Below are 23,951 nucleotides of genomic sequence, written 5' to 3' on the forward strand. Positions count from 1 at the left end.
ATAATTTTCAGTGAAATATTATTATACTCCAGAATGATCTCTTTTATGCTAGCATACAAAATGTCAGAGTTGTCTGTGTATTGGTTTTGAAGCCTGTGCCTCTGGACTTATCAAATTATCATCTGCATATGTTTGTTCTAAATTGACTGGGGATGTCAGTGCGTTTTACAAAAATTGAATATACTTTAAATTGTTCAATTTTAAAATTAATCATTGAATACACTTTTATGAGCCGTAGAGAGTGTGTGATGTCATGGCACCCAGATACTCTGCCTTGCACTTACTGTAAAAGCAAACTGTAAAAAATCCTTGTTGCCTTAAAGTTTCAAGCTAAAATAAACTAACCAATTGAATTTATTTTATGTTAAAGTGACTTATAACAGCTTGCATAACTTATACAATTAAGATTAATAAGTTACAATGACCTAAAAACATATGCTGTCAGGATTGACTGATCACATAATTTTTTACAGTGCAAGAAATGCACATTTGTACACAATTTTAAGCTTAGTTTGTACTAATATCATGACTTTTCATATGCATTCGTCAACTTATGAAGAATGATAGATTGTAGATGCTTTATCTTTGGTAAAAGGGATGTGGACATGTCCCATCCTGTCCTACTGACAAATGATATCTATGCAAATTATTCATGTTTCATAATTTCCCAGCGTTCTGTGTGCAAAATGTAGCAGACAGAACATCAGTATTATAAAAATAAAAAAGGTATGATAACACATGCAATTGTTCATAACATATATTAACTATGCTTCTTCATTTAACTAATGTTTATCCTTAAATGTATTTTATTAAAAAATATATATATATATTGGCCTGTAATAAAATTAATTTATCATAAACGAAACTGTTCTCAGGGGAAATTCTAAAAACCCATGAACTTCTATACAGTATGTGATCCTGGACCATAAAACCAGTATAAAGAATCTGTTTCTAAAAACTGAGCTTTATACATAATCTGAATGCCAAATAAATAAACATTGATATGTGGTTTGATAGGAAAATTTGGAATCTGAAGTTTCATAAAGTCTAAATATTGAGAAAATTGTTCAAACTATTTTCTTCGCAATGCATAATACTAACCTAAAACATTTTACATATATTTATTGTAGAACATTAAATGAAAGAATAAATTAGAAATTAGAAATAAAAAATAGGATTTTGTTAAACATAAGTTTTATTGTCATATTATTTAGCATAAAGGAATAAAATGATTAACATAAAAGCAAAATCTGTCAAATTGGCTTAAATGAATTATAAAACTTTGTGTGTTGAAATGTAATCACAGATCTAAGAATAAGTAAAACCGTATTCTAAATCAAAAATAGACAAATGACTCAGATATATAAATTGTAACATTTGATATTTATACTTATACTATATTTATATTTAATATACATACTTTAATGCAGTTTCACAGTGCAAACAGCTCACAACAAATCAATTCTGGAGCAGCTATTTCAGATCTTCCCCTCTCAAATTTTTTGCAACTTCTCAGTAAGTTTGTTGTGTGTGCTGTCTCAGCACAATCTTATGCAGAGCTTTGTGTTTTCTCCAGCTAATTGGTTAAGGGGTAACACCTTGTACATGAGGGGAAGGGAAGAATCTCATTTTGTCAAACATCTGGCCTGTATTTCTGTTTACACAGTGCTGGAAGGACACCTACCAGTAAATAAATGACCTGTCTGTTTAGAGGATGGTGAACATTTTAGAGCATGTTTTAGCAAAATGTACCAAAACTAAAATACACTCAAACCAAACATTATTCTGATACCTTAGACACATTATCACAGTTCATTTACTAAAATTCAGAAAATGTTAATAAAAACATTACAAGAATTCATTAAGAAATCAACAAGAATTAAATCTTGATAATGACAGATAACACTGAAAGATGAAAAATGTAATATTTTATTAAACCAAAAATACTTCTGCTGACTTTGACAATTATCTCCTTAATCTCCTTATATATAATATTAAATAATATTAAATACATATTAAATAAACTGGAAATATCTGTGATACAGATGTAAAATCGCTTAAAAGCGAACAATCTAAGCTTTCAACAGACTAATGTTTCATTTTTAGATAAGTTTCAGATTGATCTTTAGTGAGAAATAGTGACAGCAGACCTTTTTTAATTTAGTTATTTTACCAAAAAAAAAAAAACCATACATTATTATGAGTGTACACAAATAAAAACACTTTTTAAAATATGTATAACACATCTACCATCCCCCTCACTTTTAGAGACAGATCATTCAAAAAAGGTTTTTAATAATTATATAAACGTAAACTTTTGAATCTCATTCAGCTGTCCCCCACACAGAAATGTCTGCTACGCCCCTTAGTCACGTAAAGCTTATGTAGATTTTGATGTTTTACGATTGGTTTATATGCATGAAAGTGTTGTTCAGCCACTGAAATCTTTTGGCGAAAGATTGATGTGACTATTTTCAATTTACAGCATCAATAAAATCGAGTTTAATTTAGTTTAATAACAAAACATCAGTACATAGCGCTATTCTGCCTAGCCTGTTTTACTGAGGTCAAGTTAGTTTTATATTCACATTGGTTCATTTTTGAACAATGACGACCTGTGATACGCTCCCATTATTGTCATGCAACTTTGAATGTTCAGTCTGAAATAGCATTACAGTATGTTTTAGCAATAAGTGTAATTCCTGCACCCCAATGGCCAACCCCTAAACATACTGTACCGTATAGTAGTCGCTTTAGGACAAAGTATGTGAGACAATAAGACTAGCAATCCTTGCATGCATGAAATATTGCACAATAAGACAACCCACATAGCAAAATTTCTCAGGCCCAGCTCTGACCCACACAATCAGCTTGTGCTTGGCCCAAATGCGGGATATGACTGGACCCAGTATGGCTTCCAGACAAGGGACAAATCTGGGCCAAGTCTTAGCCAAGTTAATAAACCATATCTGTGCCTGAACTGGGCCAGATAGTGTCCATGTTTAAACATTGGAAGCCAGACTTGGTGTCTCAGGACTGCAATGAAATTGATAAACCCATGATGCATTGTGCATTATTAATGGTAATGTTAGCAATGGTAACATAATAGAATTTGTAAAAAAAAATATAATTTAGTTAATAAAATATATGTAATATAGGTTGAATTCAGTTATTTTGAAGTATACAAGAAACAATAGATTAATAATTTAAACAGTTAAATCTTGATTGATTCCTGGATTAAGATGAAGGCATTAGAAGATGCAAACAGGAAGATGGAAATGGCTTTGTGTATTAAAATATTTCATTCATTCATTTTCCTTCGGATTAGTCCCTTAATTATCAGGGGTCACCACAGCGGAATAAACCACCTAAAATAATTTTTTACACAAAAATAATTTAAATGTATTTTAAATATTGGTCAAGATAGGCCACTTATGTGGCCCACATATCAATTTTTAACATCTGGGCCAAGTACTGCATTTGACATGTGGCCCATGTCTTGTGTGCTGCCTTTTAGACGGTGCCACCTCTGCCAAACCCGGACCATGTTTGGCCCAAATGCTGTATGCCAGTGCCAAATAAATGCCTGCTGTGCCAGCTTCATGCCAAATCCGAATTTTTTTTTGGCAGATCACCTACTGAACCTTTAATCATCTTTTATCGAGCACTATATTATAGAACAATTGTTAGTCATTTAATAAGGTGCAGTCTGACTTGTTTGAAGATCATTTTGTGAACTATTTAACTCTGTTTGAGGCTTTTTGTAGCAGTAATTGCGAAATGTCATGCGAACATTTATAAAGTTATTATTGCTTGGCTGAAACCTATTTCCAGTTTCTTCTTTTGTGAACTTTTTGAAAGCACACACGTGCCTCAGTAACCTATGAGAAGCTTGTGCGTGGCATTTTCTTCAAATCTGCATAAATGTGGACTCTGTGTGCTGTTCCATCATAGGCGACATTGTGATGTAGAGTATGATTTGTTCTTAGAAAAGAAGCTTATGTCTAAACCCGGCTTCACACCATTTTGAAAATGCAAGGACACTCTTTTAAGCATAAAACAAAATGTTGGATATAATATGGTCGCAAATCCCCCAGTGATAATTTGTCATGTCAAATACAGTCTGCTGTTAAGCCTCACAGAAAACATGTGGAGATATTGTGAGTGGATTTTCCTTTTCTAAATCTGACAACTGACTCGCATGAGGTTGCCATGGCTATCAAAAGAGCCAACGGTGCTACGAATGAGAACAAATGCATAACACAGAAGCTTCCAACGTATAATATAGATTTCTCATGTCTCAAACAGGCACTTATCTTTGGAAGGTTTCATTCACGGTAACCTGTTCTAGAGAAAATTGTGTTTTCAATGTTCCTCAACACTGGTGTCTCCGGTGATATAACAGTATAATGTGTTAATCTTCCCATTCACTACAGAACATGATTTTTACAGTACCTTTTCTGCCCCTGTCATAAACCACAGTACATGCAGTTCCAGGCTGTCTTTCACTGCTCTCAACTGAACAACTAGCAGCATGAAAAGATGAATAAAGATTGCTACTATTTTGAGTTGTTCAGAAATAATTCAGATTTAGTATTTATTACACTATATATGATGCTCATTTTAAGACCTTTGTGTGCTGTGTCATCTTCATACTTAACTTGTCTTTTTTTAGTTCAACTTATGGGAGCAATCCAGTCATCTGTGTGTATATTTGCCTCCTGGCAGTGCCACCAATGCCAGATAAGGGGCAGAGAATTGTGTCATGCCTAGTTAGATTCCTGAAAACATGCTGAGATGATAGGTGCTTTACTTCCTCAGCTAAAACTGGAATCTAGCATCATTTGTCTGATTAATCTGAAGAAACAGAGATTATGTTGGATAATTACCATGAGGCTGATAGATAGATAAACAGACAGACAGGTAGGTAGGTAGGTAGGTAGGTTAAATGGTTGGTTGATTGATTGATTGATTGATTGATTGATTGATTGATTGATTGATTGATTGATTGATTGATTGATTGATTGATTGATTGATTGTAGTGTCCATCCAAGGAAACTTTATACTTCACACTGTATTCAAGTACATTTAAGGTACAGTATATTTAATAATAATAAAAATAATAACACTTTTAAATTATTCTAAAATAATATAATAAAATAATAATAATAATAATAATAATAATAATAATTATTATTATTATTATTATTATTATTATTGTTATTATTATTATTATTATTTTATTATAACAGTAGTAGTAGTAGTAATAATAATAATACAAATTATTATCATTTTTTCTTTCTTATAACAGTAGTAGTAGTACTACTACTACTACTAGTAGTAGTAATAGTAGTAATAATTATAATACTACTACTACTAATAATAATAATAATAATTAAAACAACAACAACAACAATAATAATAATAATAATAATAATAATAATAATAATAATAATAATAATAATAATAACAATGACAATAATAATAATAATTATTTTATTATTATAAAAGTAGTGATAATAATAATAGTATTATTTAATAATAATAATAATAATAATAATAATAATTATTATTATTATTATTATTTTCATTATTGTTGATGTTATTGTTAACATTATTATTATTATTAATTATTATTATTATAATTATTATATTAATTTATCTATTTATGGTATTGTATATGTATAATCTGCATATGTATAATCTTATTAGTGTGTAAAAGTGAGGTAGAGAACGAGATATCACCAGCGGAATAATGTGATAATGCTATTTTGACAGCTTTCATGCCCTAGTTGTCAAGTTACCTTTGGATATGTGAGAAGAACAAACAGCCATGTCGCAGAGAAAGCCTTAAAAGAGAGCGGGATATCACAGCAACGGAACCACAAGTGTACCGATACCCCCTCTCTCCTCCCACCACCCTCAAAGTTCAATTATTGAGCAGGTCAAAGCTGAAATGAGTACTGTGCCCTTTCATCACAAAAGTGCTTCACACTTTGCTAAAGCCTTGCTTCAGTGCTGGAATAAGCTCAAGATTACACAGGGAGATCATTCTTTGGGGCAGAGACTGCAGTGCTTCTTTCTTTCCTCTCGTTCTTCCTCTTTCTTTCCAGAGCCTGCAGCTGCTGTTTGCTTGAAAAAGATGCTCTTGGCTTCTCGGCTTCAGTTCTGCTCTTCTTTTTCCTTGGTGGACAGTGATGTTTAAAACTTTAGCTGGGGTTCTGCTGTCAGATGTAATGAAAGTAATGAAAAATCAATTTATAAAAATGATATGTTTGTGAAAACATTCAGATGCAACTTATGAATGTTCTTTTATAATTTGGCTTTGTTCAGTTTACTTTTTACTTGCAGCAAATGTAGGCTAACTAATGTAACATGTACATGTAATCTATCTATCGTTACATAGGCCTACTTAATTGTAGCCTTCAGTTAGAGTAGCCTATATATTTTTTCTAATTTATTCATATGTTTGCATGTGTATCTTATTCAAACGTGGTATAAAAAAAGCTTTTCCTTTTTTTTTTTTTAAAGATCCCTGGTCCTTTAAAAATAAGCAAGAGACCCCAAAACTTTAACATTAGAAAAACCCAAAACTTAAAAGTTTCATCTGTATGTTTTAATGCTGAAGAAAGAAAACAGCATGTCTTTCGCGTCATGTTTATTTATCAAAAACTCTACAATGGCAGGGAATTTAATCAATCAAGTGTAGTTAAATGAAGAAAATAAACTGGCTGTTTTACATATCACGAGACTAGTGTGTGGCTCTTGCTAATGGCTGCCCGTTGCAACAAGAAAAATCGTTTTTAATGGCTTGAGGTGGAGAAGCCCAATAACGGGCTCCGATGCTGCGCTGTTCCGCCTCTCTCGCTGTCATCACTAAGCCGAGTCGTGTTATGATGACAACAAGAATATTTAGCCGTTGGACGGAGAATATCTGAGCCCCAAATACTGTCTTTATTTCTTTATTTTCACGCAGACAGCTCGATTTTTGTGTAGCCAGTGCGTTCCTCGGTTCTCCTTCTCCTCCAGCTCCCAGTGCGCCGCTGACCGACTGCCGCAGCCTGACAACCGCTACCCGCGCTCCGGCATGATGCTACCGCCGCGCTCCTGTATGATGCTACCGCCGCGCTCCTATCTGCTTATCGGCGTTTTTTGGATTGTCCTCTTCAGCTCTGCTGGCGTAAAATGTCTGAACGGCGAAGAAGATCAGTCTCAAGACATGGAGTGCAAGATGAAAAGCGTTACGGTCTCCGCGTTGCCGTTTTTGCGAGAGAACGACCTGAGCATCATGCATAGCCCGTCGGCCTCCGAGCCCAAGCTACTCTTCTCCGTCAGGAATGATTTTCCCGGCGAGATAGTCGTTGTTGACGACTTGGAAAATACCGAGCTCCCGTACTTTGTGTTAGGTGAGTGCTGTTATAATCATTTCGAACTCTCATTGAAGATGCAACATTGACAGTAGCAGCTATTGTGATTATTAAAACAAATATCAATCGTAGGCCTAGTCCATAAACCAGAATTGCTCAGTTCTGTTATATTCTTTATGCGGATTAATTCGCGGTAAGCCTCAGATTTGTGCTTTCGAAGTAGATTAAGTGTGGTGTTCTTTTGTCAGCATGAGAGTTATGCGTATACTGTGTGTTTTATGATGAAAGTGCCAAATATAAGGTTACAAACTATTGACACACATGTGGTCACTGGGTTACAGTCTTGTGAGAATCCCATGTGTAAACTTATGTGAAGTTTGTGTCATAACTTCACCTGCTGTGAACTCTGAGGAAAAAGCAACGAGATGAAGCAAAACACAGCAAATGTATGATATAATAAAGATTTATTTCCTAAAACAGGTGAGATAGATAGATAGATAGATAGATAGATAGATAGATAGATAGATAGATAGATAGATAGATAGATAGATAGATAGATAGATAGATTTTCTTGTCATTGTTTTATTGTTAGTTTATTTTCATTTGTTTTGAAACTACTCTGAAAAAATGATGTCCGCAAATTTATTGAAAACAATTTATATGGGTTGAATTTAAACAAATAAAATGTAATGTTCAACTGAATATTTTTTGTAAGCATGAGCAACAGAAAAGAAACACACACACATACACACACACACACACACACACACACACACACACACACACACACACACACACACACACACACACACACACACACACAAAACTACTACCTAAAATGTTTGGCTGATGCAACTGCTATCTTTATTAAATATACAAGTTACTGGTAAACTGTATATCTACTGTACATTTGTTACTTGCATAAGTTGACATGGGCATGGAGCATTGATATAATATTTCTGAATTCACTGTAAATAGTACAAAATTATCGATAAATTATGTACTTCAGGCAGTTCACTTTGTGCAGTTGTTACTAGCATGAGTTAACATGGAAATTACGTTTTGATATGATATATTTGAATGATCTGATGTAAAAGTTTAAATGTAATAGTAAAGTATGTTAATTCATGTTAAGCACAAATTATGCAGTTGTTATTAGCATGAGTTTAAATAGACTTTGAAATCAAACTATGAAATAATTCAGAACGTTCTGCTGTGTGTTAACCCATGTATTGTCACAGGCATAAGACGGCATTGATCTAAGTTTGATAAATAAGTTTGATAAGCTTTTAAAAATAATTTATTTTGATATTTAAAAGTGCTTGTACTTCATCAATTTATGATAATGCAATTGATAAATGCTTTTAAATAAATCAGCAGGTCCAGCAGAAGTATAATAAAATACTTCTGAAGAATTTATTAGTTTGTAGTAATTGCAAAATTGATAAATACAACTTTAGTTTACTATATACCATGTATGTATGTATGTTGTATGATAAATAATGCATAAGTACATGTATTTTCACATAATAATCTTTAAGCTGCGAGTTTAAACAAAGTTTATTAAATACTTTTGCTGTATATTCCATAGTTCATGCTAGTAAATGCAATGTTTAATCTTAACTAATGGACAATACACTCTTAGAAATAAAGGTACAGGAGCTCTCACTAGGGCAGTACCTTTTCAAAAGATACATATTTGTACCCAAAGAGTCCAAAGTGGTACCTAAAAGATGCATATTAGTACCCAAAGTGTACCAGTAACCCTTCAGGTACAAACAAAAGGTACTGCCCTATCGACAGCTCTTGTACTTTTATTTCTGAGAGTGTAATGCAAAGTTTCAGTGCATGTATATTTACATGGACACTACAATATTCCTGATTTGATTTAATTGTCTTTTTTATTATAACATCATCCCATCAGTTAGATTCAGACCAACAGCCTCTGCAGTTCTTGCATTATTTTAAAGTAAGGCCTAAAAAAGCTAAAACTCAAAGTTCTTATTTAAAGTTTGGTTCAAAGAACTGAGTGTGTCTGGGAGGAAAACAACCTGGGTGAACATCTATTACAGGCAGCTAGTTTGTACTGTATGAGTCTCTGCACTGACCGCTGTCCATGGTGCTGAAAACTACATGCATGCCTGCCACTCACTCCGAGGTGCAAAAGACATAAGGAGTGGACAGTTGTATAAGTCACTGCCAGCCAATCAGACATGTAGTGTGAACTGTCTGTACATGTCATGGAATAAGTCTGACATTTGTGCTTAGGTTGAATTTATCTGGCACTGCTACTGTGTTGTCAAAGATGTCATGTTGTTTCTCACTTTAGCGATGTCTGAAAAAAATGTCAGACAGGAGGTAAACTTTGAAAAAAGTAAAAATTAATTAAAAAAAGGTCTTTAACTCTATATTGACCTTAAATGTCATGTAGGACATAAACTCTGCCACCTGATCTTGAGACTACAACCTTTTTTTTGTAAATGTAAAATAAATAAAATATGAATGAATTTTATTGTATATGTATTCAGGTATACAGTGATATAATAAACAAATGTAAAATAATATTGCATAGTCTAGGCCTTAAAACACTTGCAAAATGATAAATTATAATCCAGACTCAGTATATAGTAGTCAACATACATTGCATATACTCACGATGTGACTACTGCGAATGATCACATTGCAATATCGATGCTAAAACGATATATTGTGCAGCCCTACTATATTATCTTATTCAGTCAGCGTTTTCTGCATTGCGAAAACCATCTTCCCCCTTTCTTAAACCAGAATGCATTCTTTGTGCTTTTATAATTTAATCATGGAGTTTGATCAGGTTATAGGTGAACAGAAAACATCTCACATTACATTCACAATAAAAGTTAAAATAAAGTTTCACATTATTCATAAACATAATTTCATAATTACATAATTGTTTTTGTATATGTAAAAAAATTAGCACAGTTCATAAATAATTTGTGATTTAATTTATGCTTAAATGTTCTTTCAAACTTTTGAGAGGTTACACCTTGGGAATAACACAGTTGGGTCTGTGTACAGTCATATTTGAATGCATGAGGACTTGCATATTTATAACTAGAAATCCTTAGAGTTTAAAAAATTGTGTCAGCATACAGAGCAAACCATGATTTCAGTTTGTTAACAATGTTTGGATGTGACTGCATTTTTTATAGCACAAAGTTCTTAGTAGTCAGGATTTTAATACTTGTACTACGGAATCCAAATAAGCTCAGCGCTTTAGAGTGCATAAAATGGTCCAAAATAGCACGCGCAGGCTCTGCAAAAACATTCTGGGCTTTATATAGGCCAAAAGTTATTTTTTCTAGGTTTATGAATAATGTGAAACTTTATTTTAACTTTTATTGTGAATGTAATGTGAGATGTTTTCTGTTCACCTATAACCTGATCAAACTCCATGGTTATATTATAAAAGCACTAAGAATGCATTCTGGTTCAAGAAAGGGGGAAGATGGTTTTCGCAATGCAGAAAAAACGCTGACTGAATCAGATAATATAGTAGGCTGCACAATATATCGTTTCAGCATCGATATTGCAATGTGATCAGTCGCAGTAGTCACATCGTGAGTATATGCAATGTCTGTTGACTATATCCAGACTATATGCTGAGTCTGGATTATAATTGATCATTTTGCAAGTGTTTTTAAGGCCTAGACTATGCAGTATTATTTTACATTTGTTTATTCTATCCCTGTATACTTGAATACATTTTGACTCTTCGAAAAACAATAAAATGCTTTTTATTTAATTTGCATATTTTTCTTCACTGAATTTAATTATGCTTGTACATTATTATATGTATGCACTCCCCCACAGATTCACCACAATCAATTTAAAATGATAGATTTACATCTAGTGAATTTGTATTCATATCACAATAAACAGTTTTAGTCAGAATTATAAGCCCCCATTTTATTTTATTTTTTTAAAACATTTCCTAAATGATGTTTAACAGAGCAAGGAAATTTTCACAGTATGTCTGATACTATTTTTTTTTCTTCTGGAGAAAGTCTTATATGTTTTATTTCAGCTAAAAAAAAGCAGTTTTAAATTGTTTTAAAACCATTTTAGAGACAAAATCATTGGCCCCTTTAAGCTATTTTTTCCATAGTTTACAGAACAAACCATCCTTATACAATAAATTGCCTAATTACTCTAACCTGCCTAGTTAACCTAATTAACCTAGTTAGGCCTTTAAATGTCACTTTAAGCTGTATAGAAGTGTCTTAAAAACATCTAGTAATATATTATTTTCTGTCATCATGGCAAAGATAAAATAAATCAGTTATTAGAAATGAGTTATTAAAGTTATTATGTTTAGAAATGCATTGAAAAAAATATTCTCTCCGTTAAACAGAAAAAAATAAATAAATAAACAGGGGACTAATAATTTAGGGGGGCTAATAATTCTGACTTCAACTGTATAACACAGAATAAAATCATTTCACAATGTGTAATTTTTCCAAAATCATGCAGCCTTTTAATATAGTCATAAAAATAGCAACAGTATATTGAATCAAATCGTGATATGGGCTTGTGTGAATATTCAACTGGAAAAAGCAACTTGTTATACAACCTATATGACTGTATGTTTGTCACGTGTTTGAATTACAAACCATTTAAACAGAAGTCACAGTTAAGTCTGTACCTCGGTGTAAAACAGTTTTAGCCCATGTTTGAATCTGTTTATTTGTTTATGTAATGTGTGTAAATATTTGGTTTAAATACAGTATACAGCTACATTACCCAAAATACTTTGGGTTTCATGTAGATTGATTGATAGATCATTATATATATATATATATATATATATATATATATATATATATATATATATATATATATATATATATATATATATATAGTTGATGTCAGAAGTATTAGCCCCCCTTAGAATTAAATTTTTCTGTTAATGTTTAATTAATGTTGTTTAAGCAAGGAAATTTTCACAGTAGGTCTGATAATATTTTTTCTTCTCGGGTTCTGGGGCAAGTCTTATTTGTTTAATTTCGGCTAGAGTAAAAGCAGTTTTTAATACTTAAAACAAAAACATTTTAGGGTCAAAAGTTTAAGCTCCTTTAAGCTATTTTTTTCTTTTGATAGACTACAGAACAAACCATCATTATACAATAACTTGCCTGATTACCCTAAACTGCCTAGTTAACCTAATTAACCTAGTTAAGCTTTTAAAAGTCGCTTTAAGCTGTATATGAAAAATATCTAGTAAAATATTATTTACTCGCATCATGGCAAAGATGAAATAAATCAGTTATTAGAAATGAGCTATTAAATTAAACAGGGGGTGAATATTTCAGGGGGACTAATAATTCTGAATTTAACTGTATATAATTCATAAGAAAAATAGGAATGACCTAATACATTGGTTTGTGCTAATATATAATATCTCAATACTATAGATTTGTAATCACAGGTGACATTTTAATGCTGTGTTTGCTGACCCCCATTGTCTGGATTCTATTGTATTAGTTTATCAAAAGAATTTGCTGAAATTTGCTTTAGATATATATTCCAATATAGGGAAACCTGTCTGCCAACCGCCACATCTTCCTTCCGGCCTCTCTTTAGCTTGAATAATTCACATTGGACTCGAAGCTTTTTAATTTCTTCCAGACAGACTGCACCTTGCCTTACTTGACTTCATAAATCTTTCTCTTGCTAGATCGTCTCCTCTGTTGCTTCAGCTTCTGCCTCCTCCAAAGGCTCTTTGTTTGCATAAGATTGATTGGAATGATCATGGGGAGTAATTTCAAGTCAGTGTTATAAATGTTGCCTAAGGTGTTTGCACGTCCCTCCCTTCGCTCTGTGGTCTTGTTTCCTGATTATAAATGCAGTCTTTACAGAGCCGCCACTAGTCTTTGAACAAGCTATTTTTAATTGGATACATTAGGGTAATTGGTACAGTCTACAAATGCATTCACAAACACACAAAAGCGCACACATACACACGCACATGCGCACGCACACACACACTAGGTATCACTTTAGCACACATACTCATGTGCTAAGCTATATAAAAAGGACACACCAAAGACTTCTGTAGCTTTTAATACCTTCTAGAGCTGCTTTGGGTGGGCGATTAAAAGGGAAAGTCTGTGAAAGTAAAGTTTTCGTTTTAGATTGGCTTTCACATTCTTCTTTAATATATTGTTGGCCCGGTGTCAAACCTAGAAGAAGCTTTGCTCAGAACATTTTCTTTCACACACGGATAAGGCAACCCATGGGTTTCTTACTGGCTTACTGTAATTAAAATCTTCCATTCATTCATTCATTCATTCATTCATTCATTCATTCATTCATTCATTCATTCATTCATTCATTCAGTCATTCATTTATTCATTCATTCATTCATTCATTCATTCATTACTTCAATTAGATTCCTCTATTTTTAAGTAGGATACAACATATGAATGCAGATCTGCAGCTGATTTGTGACAGGTTTAGTAAACATTGAAGCATCTGCATCGTTTGCAGGAATGTCATCACAATCATTATAAATATTACATATCTATATTTTTATATATAGTTAAAGTCAGAATTTTTGCCCCTTTAAAATATTAGCCCCCTGTTTATTTTTTCCCCAATTTCTGTTTAACAGAGAGAAGATTCACAACACATTTCGATACATCATAGTTTTAATAACTCATTTAAAATAACTGATTTCTTTTATCTTGCCATGATGACAGTAAATAATATTTGACTAAAGATTTTTAAAGACACTTCTAGAAAATTAATATAATATACAAATGCAGTTCAGTTGTTCAGCCTTACCACATTTCAATATATTAAAAACACATACATTGAGAAATGGACTGTATGTGACTGGGCGTTATGGCAAACATGCAATCTCGACAATTATTTAACATATTGAACTATAACAATAAATATTTCAAAATACAAGATGTTAATGCTTCCATATTTAAAAGAGTATCCCAACAACAGAAGCCATCAAAATTAGAGTGTCCCATTCAATGACATAACATTTTCGGCCAACAAATTTTCGGTGGCCAAAAATTTGGTACGTACATCTTTAATTTTAACACACTTTTAGATTCCCATTGTTGTACATTTCTGCTCTAAGATCAATATAGAATAAAAAAGTCCAGAGCTTATCATTGTTATTGACATAAATTTTATCATAATTCAATATTATATCGTTTATCAGCCCAGCCCTACTCTGAAGACTGGAGTAAAGAAGCTGCACATTCATCTTTAAAGTCACTGGAATGAATTATTAAATTAAATTATAAAATCATGGTTAATCTACCGAATATTGATTTTTCAAACTGTTCTAAAGTTGAAACATTATAGCATTGGATTGTCAAAACATTTGTATAAAAACATCTGAAAACTTGGCACACAAAAAAAACTATAGATGAAAATATTTTCTAGTTTTTAAGAAATGTAAAAAAAAAAATAAAAGCTGTTATATTTAATTTTGCTCTGTTATCGACCAAAACTTTTGAACTGGACGAACATCTATAGGGGGGAAATCACTATAGGGATTGCATTGAAGTAAAGCAAATGCAATAAGATATAATGATCCATGTTTCAGCCGTCTCCCTCTGTGAGATCCAGGATTTTGCAGTGAGCTTTACTGTGTGTTTGTGAGGAAGGTTCTGAGAAGCAGCACAGGGAGACTGTGTGCCAATGAATGGTTTCCATGGCAACAAGAGCTAGTGCTTAAAGGATGCCTTGAAGAGTGGTGACATTACGTTTCCACAGCAATTCCACCAACTACATCTACAGAGAATCAAATGCAAATCCTTTTTTATTTACAGTTGCAAGCGTTGCTTCAAGTCCCATCACTGTCAAGATCAATGTATGTTCAATTTAATTTCTAACCAACAGCTTTGCACAGTGAGATCATAGTTGACTTAGCAAATGTCTTTGTTTTGACTGAATCATAATAATTGGACAGATTAAATTACTTGGAATCCTGTGTTGTTTATTTAACAACAGGAGACGGATTAAACTAAGTGCAAATGTTCTTAAAGAAATCAAACGGATGGTGTCCGTTGTTGCTTTCCAGTTCTTTATTTGGTTTATTTTAGTCCCAGCCTTTGAGTTTCTTCACTTTGTCTCAACAACAGACAACATATGCTCCGATTATGTAGAACAACACATAGCTTTCAGCAGAAAATCACCGACAATGACTTTAAACAGCATCTCTTTAAAGAATAAGATCCAGAAGAATTTTGAACTGTCACTTCATTTTTTTTGTTGTTGCCACCTTGAATTATCCCAAGGATGACACAATGTTTTCGAGAGTCTGCGTATGAGAAAACAAAGCAAACCTTGAGGTATTCGCAGAGGAGCTGAAGATATTTATGCATGCTCACGTGTTGTCAGCAGCCACGTTTAGGACAAGCAAACAGACCGAGCTCAGCTTCTGCAAACTTTATTTTGAGGGAAAGTGCAGATGCATTAAAAGGCTGTGGGTAAAATGTATGGCACAACACGTGTTGCTACCTTTAGAGACTTAACGTGAACAAAAAAGCAAAAACCTAGACGTCATGAGTCTTCAAATATGTTTGTTCTCCCTCTGTGTTGTGATGACAGATGTTTCAAGATTTAAAAGGTTTTCGTTTTGATGCATTCTAATTACCGCTCTTGCCTATTTCATTTAGTTGCGTTTCACTTTTATTGTTCGTAATGACTCATTTAACACCTGGGGCTACAATTATTGTCGTTCTACACAGGCTTTACGTTCACTTCAGTATTTTTAGCAGGTAAATACATGCATTCTTTCAGCAGTAATGTGCAGCATAGCTTGAGGGGAGCTAATGATTTGAGACCCTGAAGCACTGCAAAAGTATGCGGATGCACACTTGTTTGCATATAAACTTCAGCACACAGTCAATTAAATTGCCCACATTAGTAGTTACCATTCCAGAGACACTACACATGTTGTTTTGTGCTTTGGTTTTGGAATTTATAGATAGAGATGTATGACTTTGACAATGGATACATCGTGGTGAGAATGAGATTGAGATTTATTTACTGTAAAATGTGGAATGGCACTAAATTAATAATAAATAATTATAAAATAGGACTGGACATGAGCAATTTAAAACATAAAATAGTGTCTTATCAATGCTAACTTGCATAAAAAAAAGTTACATATAATTTTAATATGAAACCTGTTCTGTGTGCATATATATTATAAGCAAACAAAAATTAAGTGCATAAAAGCACATATGCAGTTCAGAATAATTATAGCACAAAAAAAAGAAAAGAAAAGCAGCAACCTTCTTGCTGTGAGGTGACAGCGCTACACACTGCGCCACCACGTTTGAGCTTTTCTGTTTTTTTCTCGCAGACTGAGTGCCTTAGTGTCCCACCAGTGACAATATACAGCCATATTGCACTGCTACAAGTGTGGTATTGCATTTATACAAGTCAACGACATAATTGTGTATATAAAAAAAGAAAATCAAACACAGAGAGTCTCAAAAATCTTTTTGTACGAGGAACTACTTTCTTCTGCTGTTCATTCACATCTGCAGCTAAAGGTCAGAAGTGCAGAAACCCTCGCTATTTCACAAACATCTTTTTAGAGATAGTATTTAAATGATTTTCTAGTGTAATGTCTAAAGGGATGACAAAACAGGTGCTCACATTTTAAGATTATAAGGCTAAATGGCATGAAATGCCATCAGTCTACAGAGATTTACCAGTATTTCTCTGTTGCAATCAGGATTTTACAATAATTTACCCCGAAAAAGGCAAAGTAAAGCAAACACTACCAGATTACTGTGGTACAAATCAGGGGTAGCAAAGGTTTTTCTTATGAAGGGCCAAAGACTTAATTTAGGGCTGTGGGCCGAAGCTAAAAATACAAAACTGTATTACATTAAAGTTTCCATGAGTAATTTTTCAAATTTGTTTGCTTATAACTTATATTAACTAAGGCAGTATATGTAAAAAAAACAAAAAAAAAAAAACATTTAACCTATTATAGTAAAAACATTAATCCATTAAAAACCATTAACACAATGAAGTTCAATGCTGAATGTGTTGTCTAGTGACATTATTTACATTTTATTTTAAAATAAGATTCATTTACAAAAAAAATTACAGTTTTATTTTAATAAAATTTCGAAATGACCATCTCTGTCAAAGATAATTGGGATAACAAATGGTATGGTGGGCCAAATCAAAGGTTAGCATGGGCCAACTTTGGCCCACGGGCCTTAGTTTGGGCATCTCTGGTATAAATACAGCCCTACAACATACAAAAGAGAGAGATCGACTTAGAATGTCATTTACCTCTTCTGTACTAATATGTTCAGCTGTATTTTGAAACTTATGCTACAATAATGCTGTTTTTCTCCCATAAGGACTTATTATGCTGTGTCTGTCGTCATCTTGTAGCGGAACGTCAATCATCTTTGCTCTGCTCAGTATGACAGGTTGGCTGCCGATGTGCTAAATCTCAGAAATTATGAATATTTATAACGGGCACTATCCTTAAAAACAAGCTGCATATTTGCAATCTAAACAACTATACTCTTGCCAATAAAAGCCTTAAAAGTACACTATATTGTCCAACAGTTTCAATGGTTGTCAAGTTGTAGTGAGTCTATTGAACTGACATCACTCTATGTGGGCGGAGTAATACACAAGAGCGAAGAGGCTCTGAGATTTCAGCCAGTTAGATTCAGGAACCAGACAGATCTGTTGTATAATGTTGTATATATTTATTTATTTATTTTCTTTCCAAATTCCCCATTTTTTTGAGCTTTTCTGGTTTTTCTTCTTGTGCTATAATTATTTTGATATATTTACTTCTCATTGAGCCTACGTGTAGCAGCATTGCAACATGCATAAACTGCATCAAATCTCTAACACATTTGATATTATAATTTGAAAAAACTGCACTTTTATAACTTTGTCGAGGGGATTTCATTGTCAGTCTCCTTTGTTCATTCGAAATAAAAGGAGGTGTCTAGGTGAATCTTGATGGACTGACTTTGTTAAAAAGTGCAATGTCAAAGCTCTTGTGTCTTTCAAATCTATAGCAGATCCAACATATCTTCTGTTAGCCAACCATAACAGTATTAAAGGCAGTCTGAAATGACTAGTGAATGAATTCCCTGTCTAACCGGGATCAGGAGATTGTTCGATCTGTCTACAATCCTCTGGATTTATTTATGTATTTAATTTTCAATCTTGAAATGTAGCAAAATGTACCTGCTGGGGATCTTTTTTTTAAGACTGATATGTTGTGGGAAATCAGCTGGCAAAAACAAGCATTAGCAAACAATTTATGCGCAAGTCATGGGTATTTTGAAAATAAGGTTTATGTTACAAATGAATTACTTATCAGCTGTGCTACATTATGTTTTTTTTTTTTTTCTTGTAGTTGGTTATGCAACATATGGAAACATGATTATATAATTGCACAGTAAGGCAGATGGGTGTTATGCATTATGTATTTTTATTACGTATTCACACTTCTCTTCATACAGAGATATTGGGGAATCAGTTGTTTATTAAGTAACTTACTGAAGTCAAGTTTAGTTGTATATAAAAGCTAGTTGAACATTCTGAGTAATAAAGGAACAAAAGCTGTCACTGCAAAAATAAAATACCATAGTAAATTATAGCAAATTCTATAGTGTTTTTGAACTATATTTTAGTAGAGTACTTGAATTAATAGCAATATGGTGTATGGCAATGCAGCAACTATACTAAATACTGTATAAACAAATGACCCTATACTGTAGTTTTCTACAACTATTGCCCTTATGCTCGATGTACGAGTTGGACCAGCCTTTTTGGCTCGAGACTTCCGGTCTCATTCTATTCCATGGATTTTAAGGCATCAAAAGCTTGTTATACTGCCTGATGTTGCCAACAGATATTTTCTTCTAATATATTTTGCTTTTTATGTATACTCATTAACACTTTTGAATGTTTTCTGCCTTTTATTATTCCTTGTCATTTCTCCCATAAGCGACTGATTCGGGAGTACTAAAACAATCTCAAAAAACGAGCGCACTTCCACAACGCAGAATAAGATCAATAAAGTATTTTTACTACAATACACCTCATTTTACAGTGTTTTGTGCAGTTTATTAATTCATTTGTAGCATTCATGGTTAAACAAAGTGTTGTAGATATTATAATATACAGTATAATCAGCCTGATCACACAAGAAAACGTAAGTATTTTATGTTTTGTCAGTTTAGTGGCTAATTCATACAAATTCGTACTAGTTCAGTCGTACGAAAATATACGATTTTAAGAAGGAGGCATGTCACCCAACCCCACCCATAACCCCAACCGTCATTGGGCGATGAGCAAATCGTACTAAATTGTACGAATTAGATTGTACAAATTCATATGAATTAGCCACTAAATCAAAAAGTTATGAATTGCTGTCAGATTGCGTTGGTATAATACATTTTACACTATAGTATGCTGTAAATAATCTGAATATTTATTTCATGTTGGTGGGTGGTACCTTATCAAAAACTACTGTATACAAGTAATGTGTGGGAAAAAATATGTATAAGACATAAACGTGACTATTTTTGAGAAGATTGTTATATAAATCTTACATTTGAGACAAAATATTCTCATGTACTGTATAGTGCACTGTACTTTTCACTGTATTGTGCTATTCAAAGGTTTGTGGTAATTATCAGCTTTGTTTTAACAATCTAGGAGCAAAGTCTTAAGCGCACGGCGCAAAAACATTAAGGGCATGTCCGAATCCACTTTTACTATTTTAAGGATGAAAAAATATGGTTTGCGCCGTGGTGCATGGTCAAACAGAGGTTTGTGCTTATTGTCTTAATGAGTTATGGGTGTGTTTTGAGCATAATGACATTAAACCAACCGGAGTCTTATCTCCCTTTCCCTTTAAGAGTCAGTTGCATCGCGCCATGGCACATTTACTATTTACATGGTGGACTTTGTAAGTGGAAAAACTGAATAAAAAACTGAATGCTTCACTGGTAATAAAATAGTTTAACAGACTATCTTTGGCAAGAATAAAAAAAACAACCCTCCTCTATTCGGCATCTTTACTTTCTCTTTATTTCACTCTTACCATTTACTTTACTCCTTCGCTTTCATATATAAGGAAATGGTGTTGTACACACTTCTCTGAAGACATTCATTAGCCTACATATTTATTTAGTTTGTTTAGCGCAAATATTTGTTCAAAAACAATTTCCAAATTTAGTTCTAATTTCCAACAAACAAATAATTGAACAATAATAATGAAGTGTGGTCAAAAAAACTGAGTTACGTCAAACATGTTGTATTCTTATGCCCCATGTGGTGATGCATATGTCTCCAAAACCCGACAGGTGGACAAATCTAAACTTGTTTTTATTAAAACAAATATAAATATGCATATAATAAATAATACTGCTAATAATAATATTGCAAATTGTCATTAATAAACTAAAAAAAGCTCCCAGACATAAAAAAAGGCATGGAGGTAGTTTTTATATTTGTGTAGAAAATAAGATTTTTTTGAATGTTATCCTTTTGAATAACATTTGTATCCTTTATTTTTTATTTATATGTAAAGATATTTGTGTATTGCTGTACATTCTGTGTATTAAGTGCTTGAACCTGCATAGGTGCATAACTAATGCTTTCTGCGCTGGACTTTGGACCAGCCTTTACTTAGTCAAGGTCGTGGTCTATTTCAGTTTCTCAAAATAGCAATGCGCCAACTTAACCCACCTCCTTTATAGATCGGAACACCTATGATCCCACAAAGAGTCGCAAATGGATTTGTTTTTTAAACAACTTGGTGCAAAAAGTGAAAATTAGGGTTGCACTGGTCTGAAAATTGTGCCAAACACATCTTGCACCCTATTGTGCCGGGTGTATGATATTTGTTACATTTGAGTAACTTAAACAGTGGGCTTTTTTAACATTATAAAAATATTTACTGTCATTTCCAAAGAATTAATTAATCCTTGTTGGGAAAAATAAAGTTTTTTTAATTTTATTTTCACTTAGATATTTTATGGCAATGTTTGTTCAGCTAACTATATTTTAGAATGTATGATAGACCAGTAGATGTCTTCACACTACCAGCTTCACTAGTGCGAATTTAGAACAATGAAGTATTCTATAAAACATCTAAAAGCATAGCCAAGCATCTGCTCTGCCTGTACAGATCTGAAATGTCAGGGGAATAAAATGTTGAACAGGGTTTGGAAGAAGAGGATAGTGACCCACACGGATCTCTAATGGACACTTCCCACCTCCACTCTCGGGCTACTTCAGCTGAGTGTGTTTTCCTTTGCCTTTATGAGCCACAGTTCATCTTCTTCTCAATTTGCTGCAATCTTCACTTGTCGACCTTGACATCTTTTCCTTATTCACACAACTTTGAAGAATCTGTGAATGCTATTAAAGTCAAAACTTGCCAGCTTTCAAGGAGATAATCAAGAAGAATGGGCTGCTTATGTTAGCTCGTTTGCATAAACTTGGACTAAAAGCTTACTAATGAACAGTCTGTCTTATTTTCCTCAAATAAGAGACTGAGACTTCATTATAAACGAAGCTTGAAATTGTAAAGATTAGAGGGTTTTGTTCTTGACATTGTGCTTTTTTTCTTCCACATTGAGTGTGCGATGTGTATTAACTGAAACGCAAAACCAAGGACCATTAGACAAACCAAAAGAAAATTGATCAGAACATTTTCTGATGTTTTGCATTTTTTTTCCATCAAGACTCTTGGATTAGTATTATGAGAAGGAAACAATTTATCCATTTAATCTTTTGATATTTATTTTTCCAGCAAAAATGCATTTAATTGTTTAAAAAAAAAAAAAAAAAAAAAAAAAAAAAAAAAATATATATATATATATATATATATATATATATATATATATATATATATATATATATATATATAAAATATATATATATATATATATATATATATATATATATATATATATATAAAATATATATATATATATATATATATATATATATATATATATATATATATATATATATATATATATATATATATATATATATATATATATATATATATATATATGTTTTAAAATAAATTTCAAATAAAAGTTCTAAACGTGCGACGCGGTGGTGCAGTAGGTAGTGTTGTCGCCTCACAGCAAGAAGGTCGCTGGTTTGAGCCTCGGCTGGGTCAGTTGGCATTTATTTGTAGAGTTTGCATGTTCTACCCGTGTTTGTGTGGGTTTCCTCCGGGTGCTCCGGTTTCCCCTACAAGTCCAAAGACATGTGGTACAGTTGAATTGGGTAAGCCAAATTGTCCATAGTGTATATAAGTGTGCGAATAAGTGTGTAATGGGTTTTCCAGTGATGGGTTGCGGCTGGAAGGGCATCCGCTGCTTAAAACAAATGCTGGATAAGTTGGCGGTTCATTCCGCTGTGGTGACCCCAGATTAATAAAGGGACTAAACCAAAAAGAAAATGAATGAATGAATAAATGTTCTAAACATTCCTGCGATATGAATGAAAATGCAAATAAATATGTATTCATGTGTACTTTTTTCCTTAGGAAATTTATTTTAAAAGATACAATAACAAAGTATTTTTTTTATTATAAAAAAAAATATTTAGAAAGAAAAACATTATTCTTCTGCTTTTGATTCAATAAGTGAAGTTTATTTATAAAGTAATATCGAGAGGATCACGTGCTTATGATTGATCGCAGCTGGTCCCGCATTAGCTAATGCATGATTCGCCAATCCGATGATTCCTAACTCAATATAGACCTTTTGGGTGGGTTTTAATAATAAAAAAAGGGTTTCAATAGCATTTTGAGTGGATTACAGAGTGTTTTTATGAAACACAACTTTGAAAAGTGTGTGTTAAAGCCGTTATAATTTGTCAGATGTGGTTCAAGTGTGGGAGAAAAACGTTCTCTCAGTTCCCGTGTCTGCCGTCAGAAATACAGCGTGTGTGTGTGTTCCTGATCTGTGAGCTGTTCAGTGGCTCTTCAATGCGCGCGTGCATGCACAAACATATGCAATACTTCACTTCATTATAGAGCAATCCAGATTACTGGCATGAAACCTAACAGGTATGTAAATAATGCAATTTACAAAAATGACCAATAGAAGTCTGTTACTGATACTCAGCTTGCTAATTTGCATGTTGATTCTAATCGGGGGCCTTTTATGTTTCATTTTAGTTTGTGTTGTGTAGTAATTACCACAATATTCTGTCACTTGAAAATGCCACTTAATTTTCACTTTGTGACACTTATTAAATCAATGTGTCAGTGGGACAGTACAGGCTACATGTGTGTGTCAAACATTTTGATGAAATACATTTGTTTGAGTTGCTTATATATTTAAAAGAAAGAGAAAATGTTGACTTTTGTGATGACGAGGCTTTATTTCAACGGCACAAGATGCCGTCTGACAATGAGGGGGAAATGCCTTACAGCAGCTGTTTTTCATCCTATTAGATCACATTTGTTAAAGGATCAGTCCAGGAGATGGTGCTGATCAACATCAGTATTATTTCAAAGATTATAAAAACAGGTAAAAT

The 23,951-nt window shown here is 32.9% G+C and overlaps 1 protein-coding gene across 5 annotated transcripts in view; it reads left to right on the top strand.

Annotated features, from left to right (window-relative positions):
- Positions 1–6,857: 6,857 nt before the first annotated feature.
- The window catches only part of astn1 (astrotactin 1), a 414,746-nt gene continuing 397,652 nt past the window's right edge, over positions 6,858–23,951 (top strand). For all 5 annotated transcript variants that reach the window (XM_087241082.1, XM_087241083.1, XM_087241084.1 and 2 more), the window contains exon 1: positions 6,858–7,406. In XM_087241082.1, coding sequence (XP_087097208.1) covers positions 7,088–7,406 — 319 coding nt within the window. In that variant the 5' untranslated portion in view covers positions 6,858–7,087. The remainder of the gene's footprint in view (positions 7,407–23,951) is intronic.

Source organism: Danio rerio, chromosome 2 (genome assembly GCF_052040795.2).
Source record: "Danio rerio strain M-AB ecotype USA chromosome 2, GRCz13ab, whole genome shotgun sequence".
Classification (NCBI taxonomy): Eukaryota; Metazoa; Chordata; class Actinopteri; order Cypriniformes; family Danionidae; genus Danio; species Danio rerio.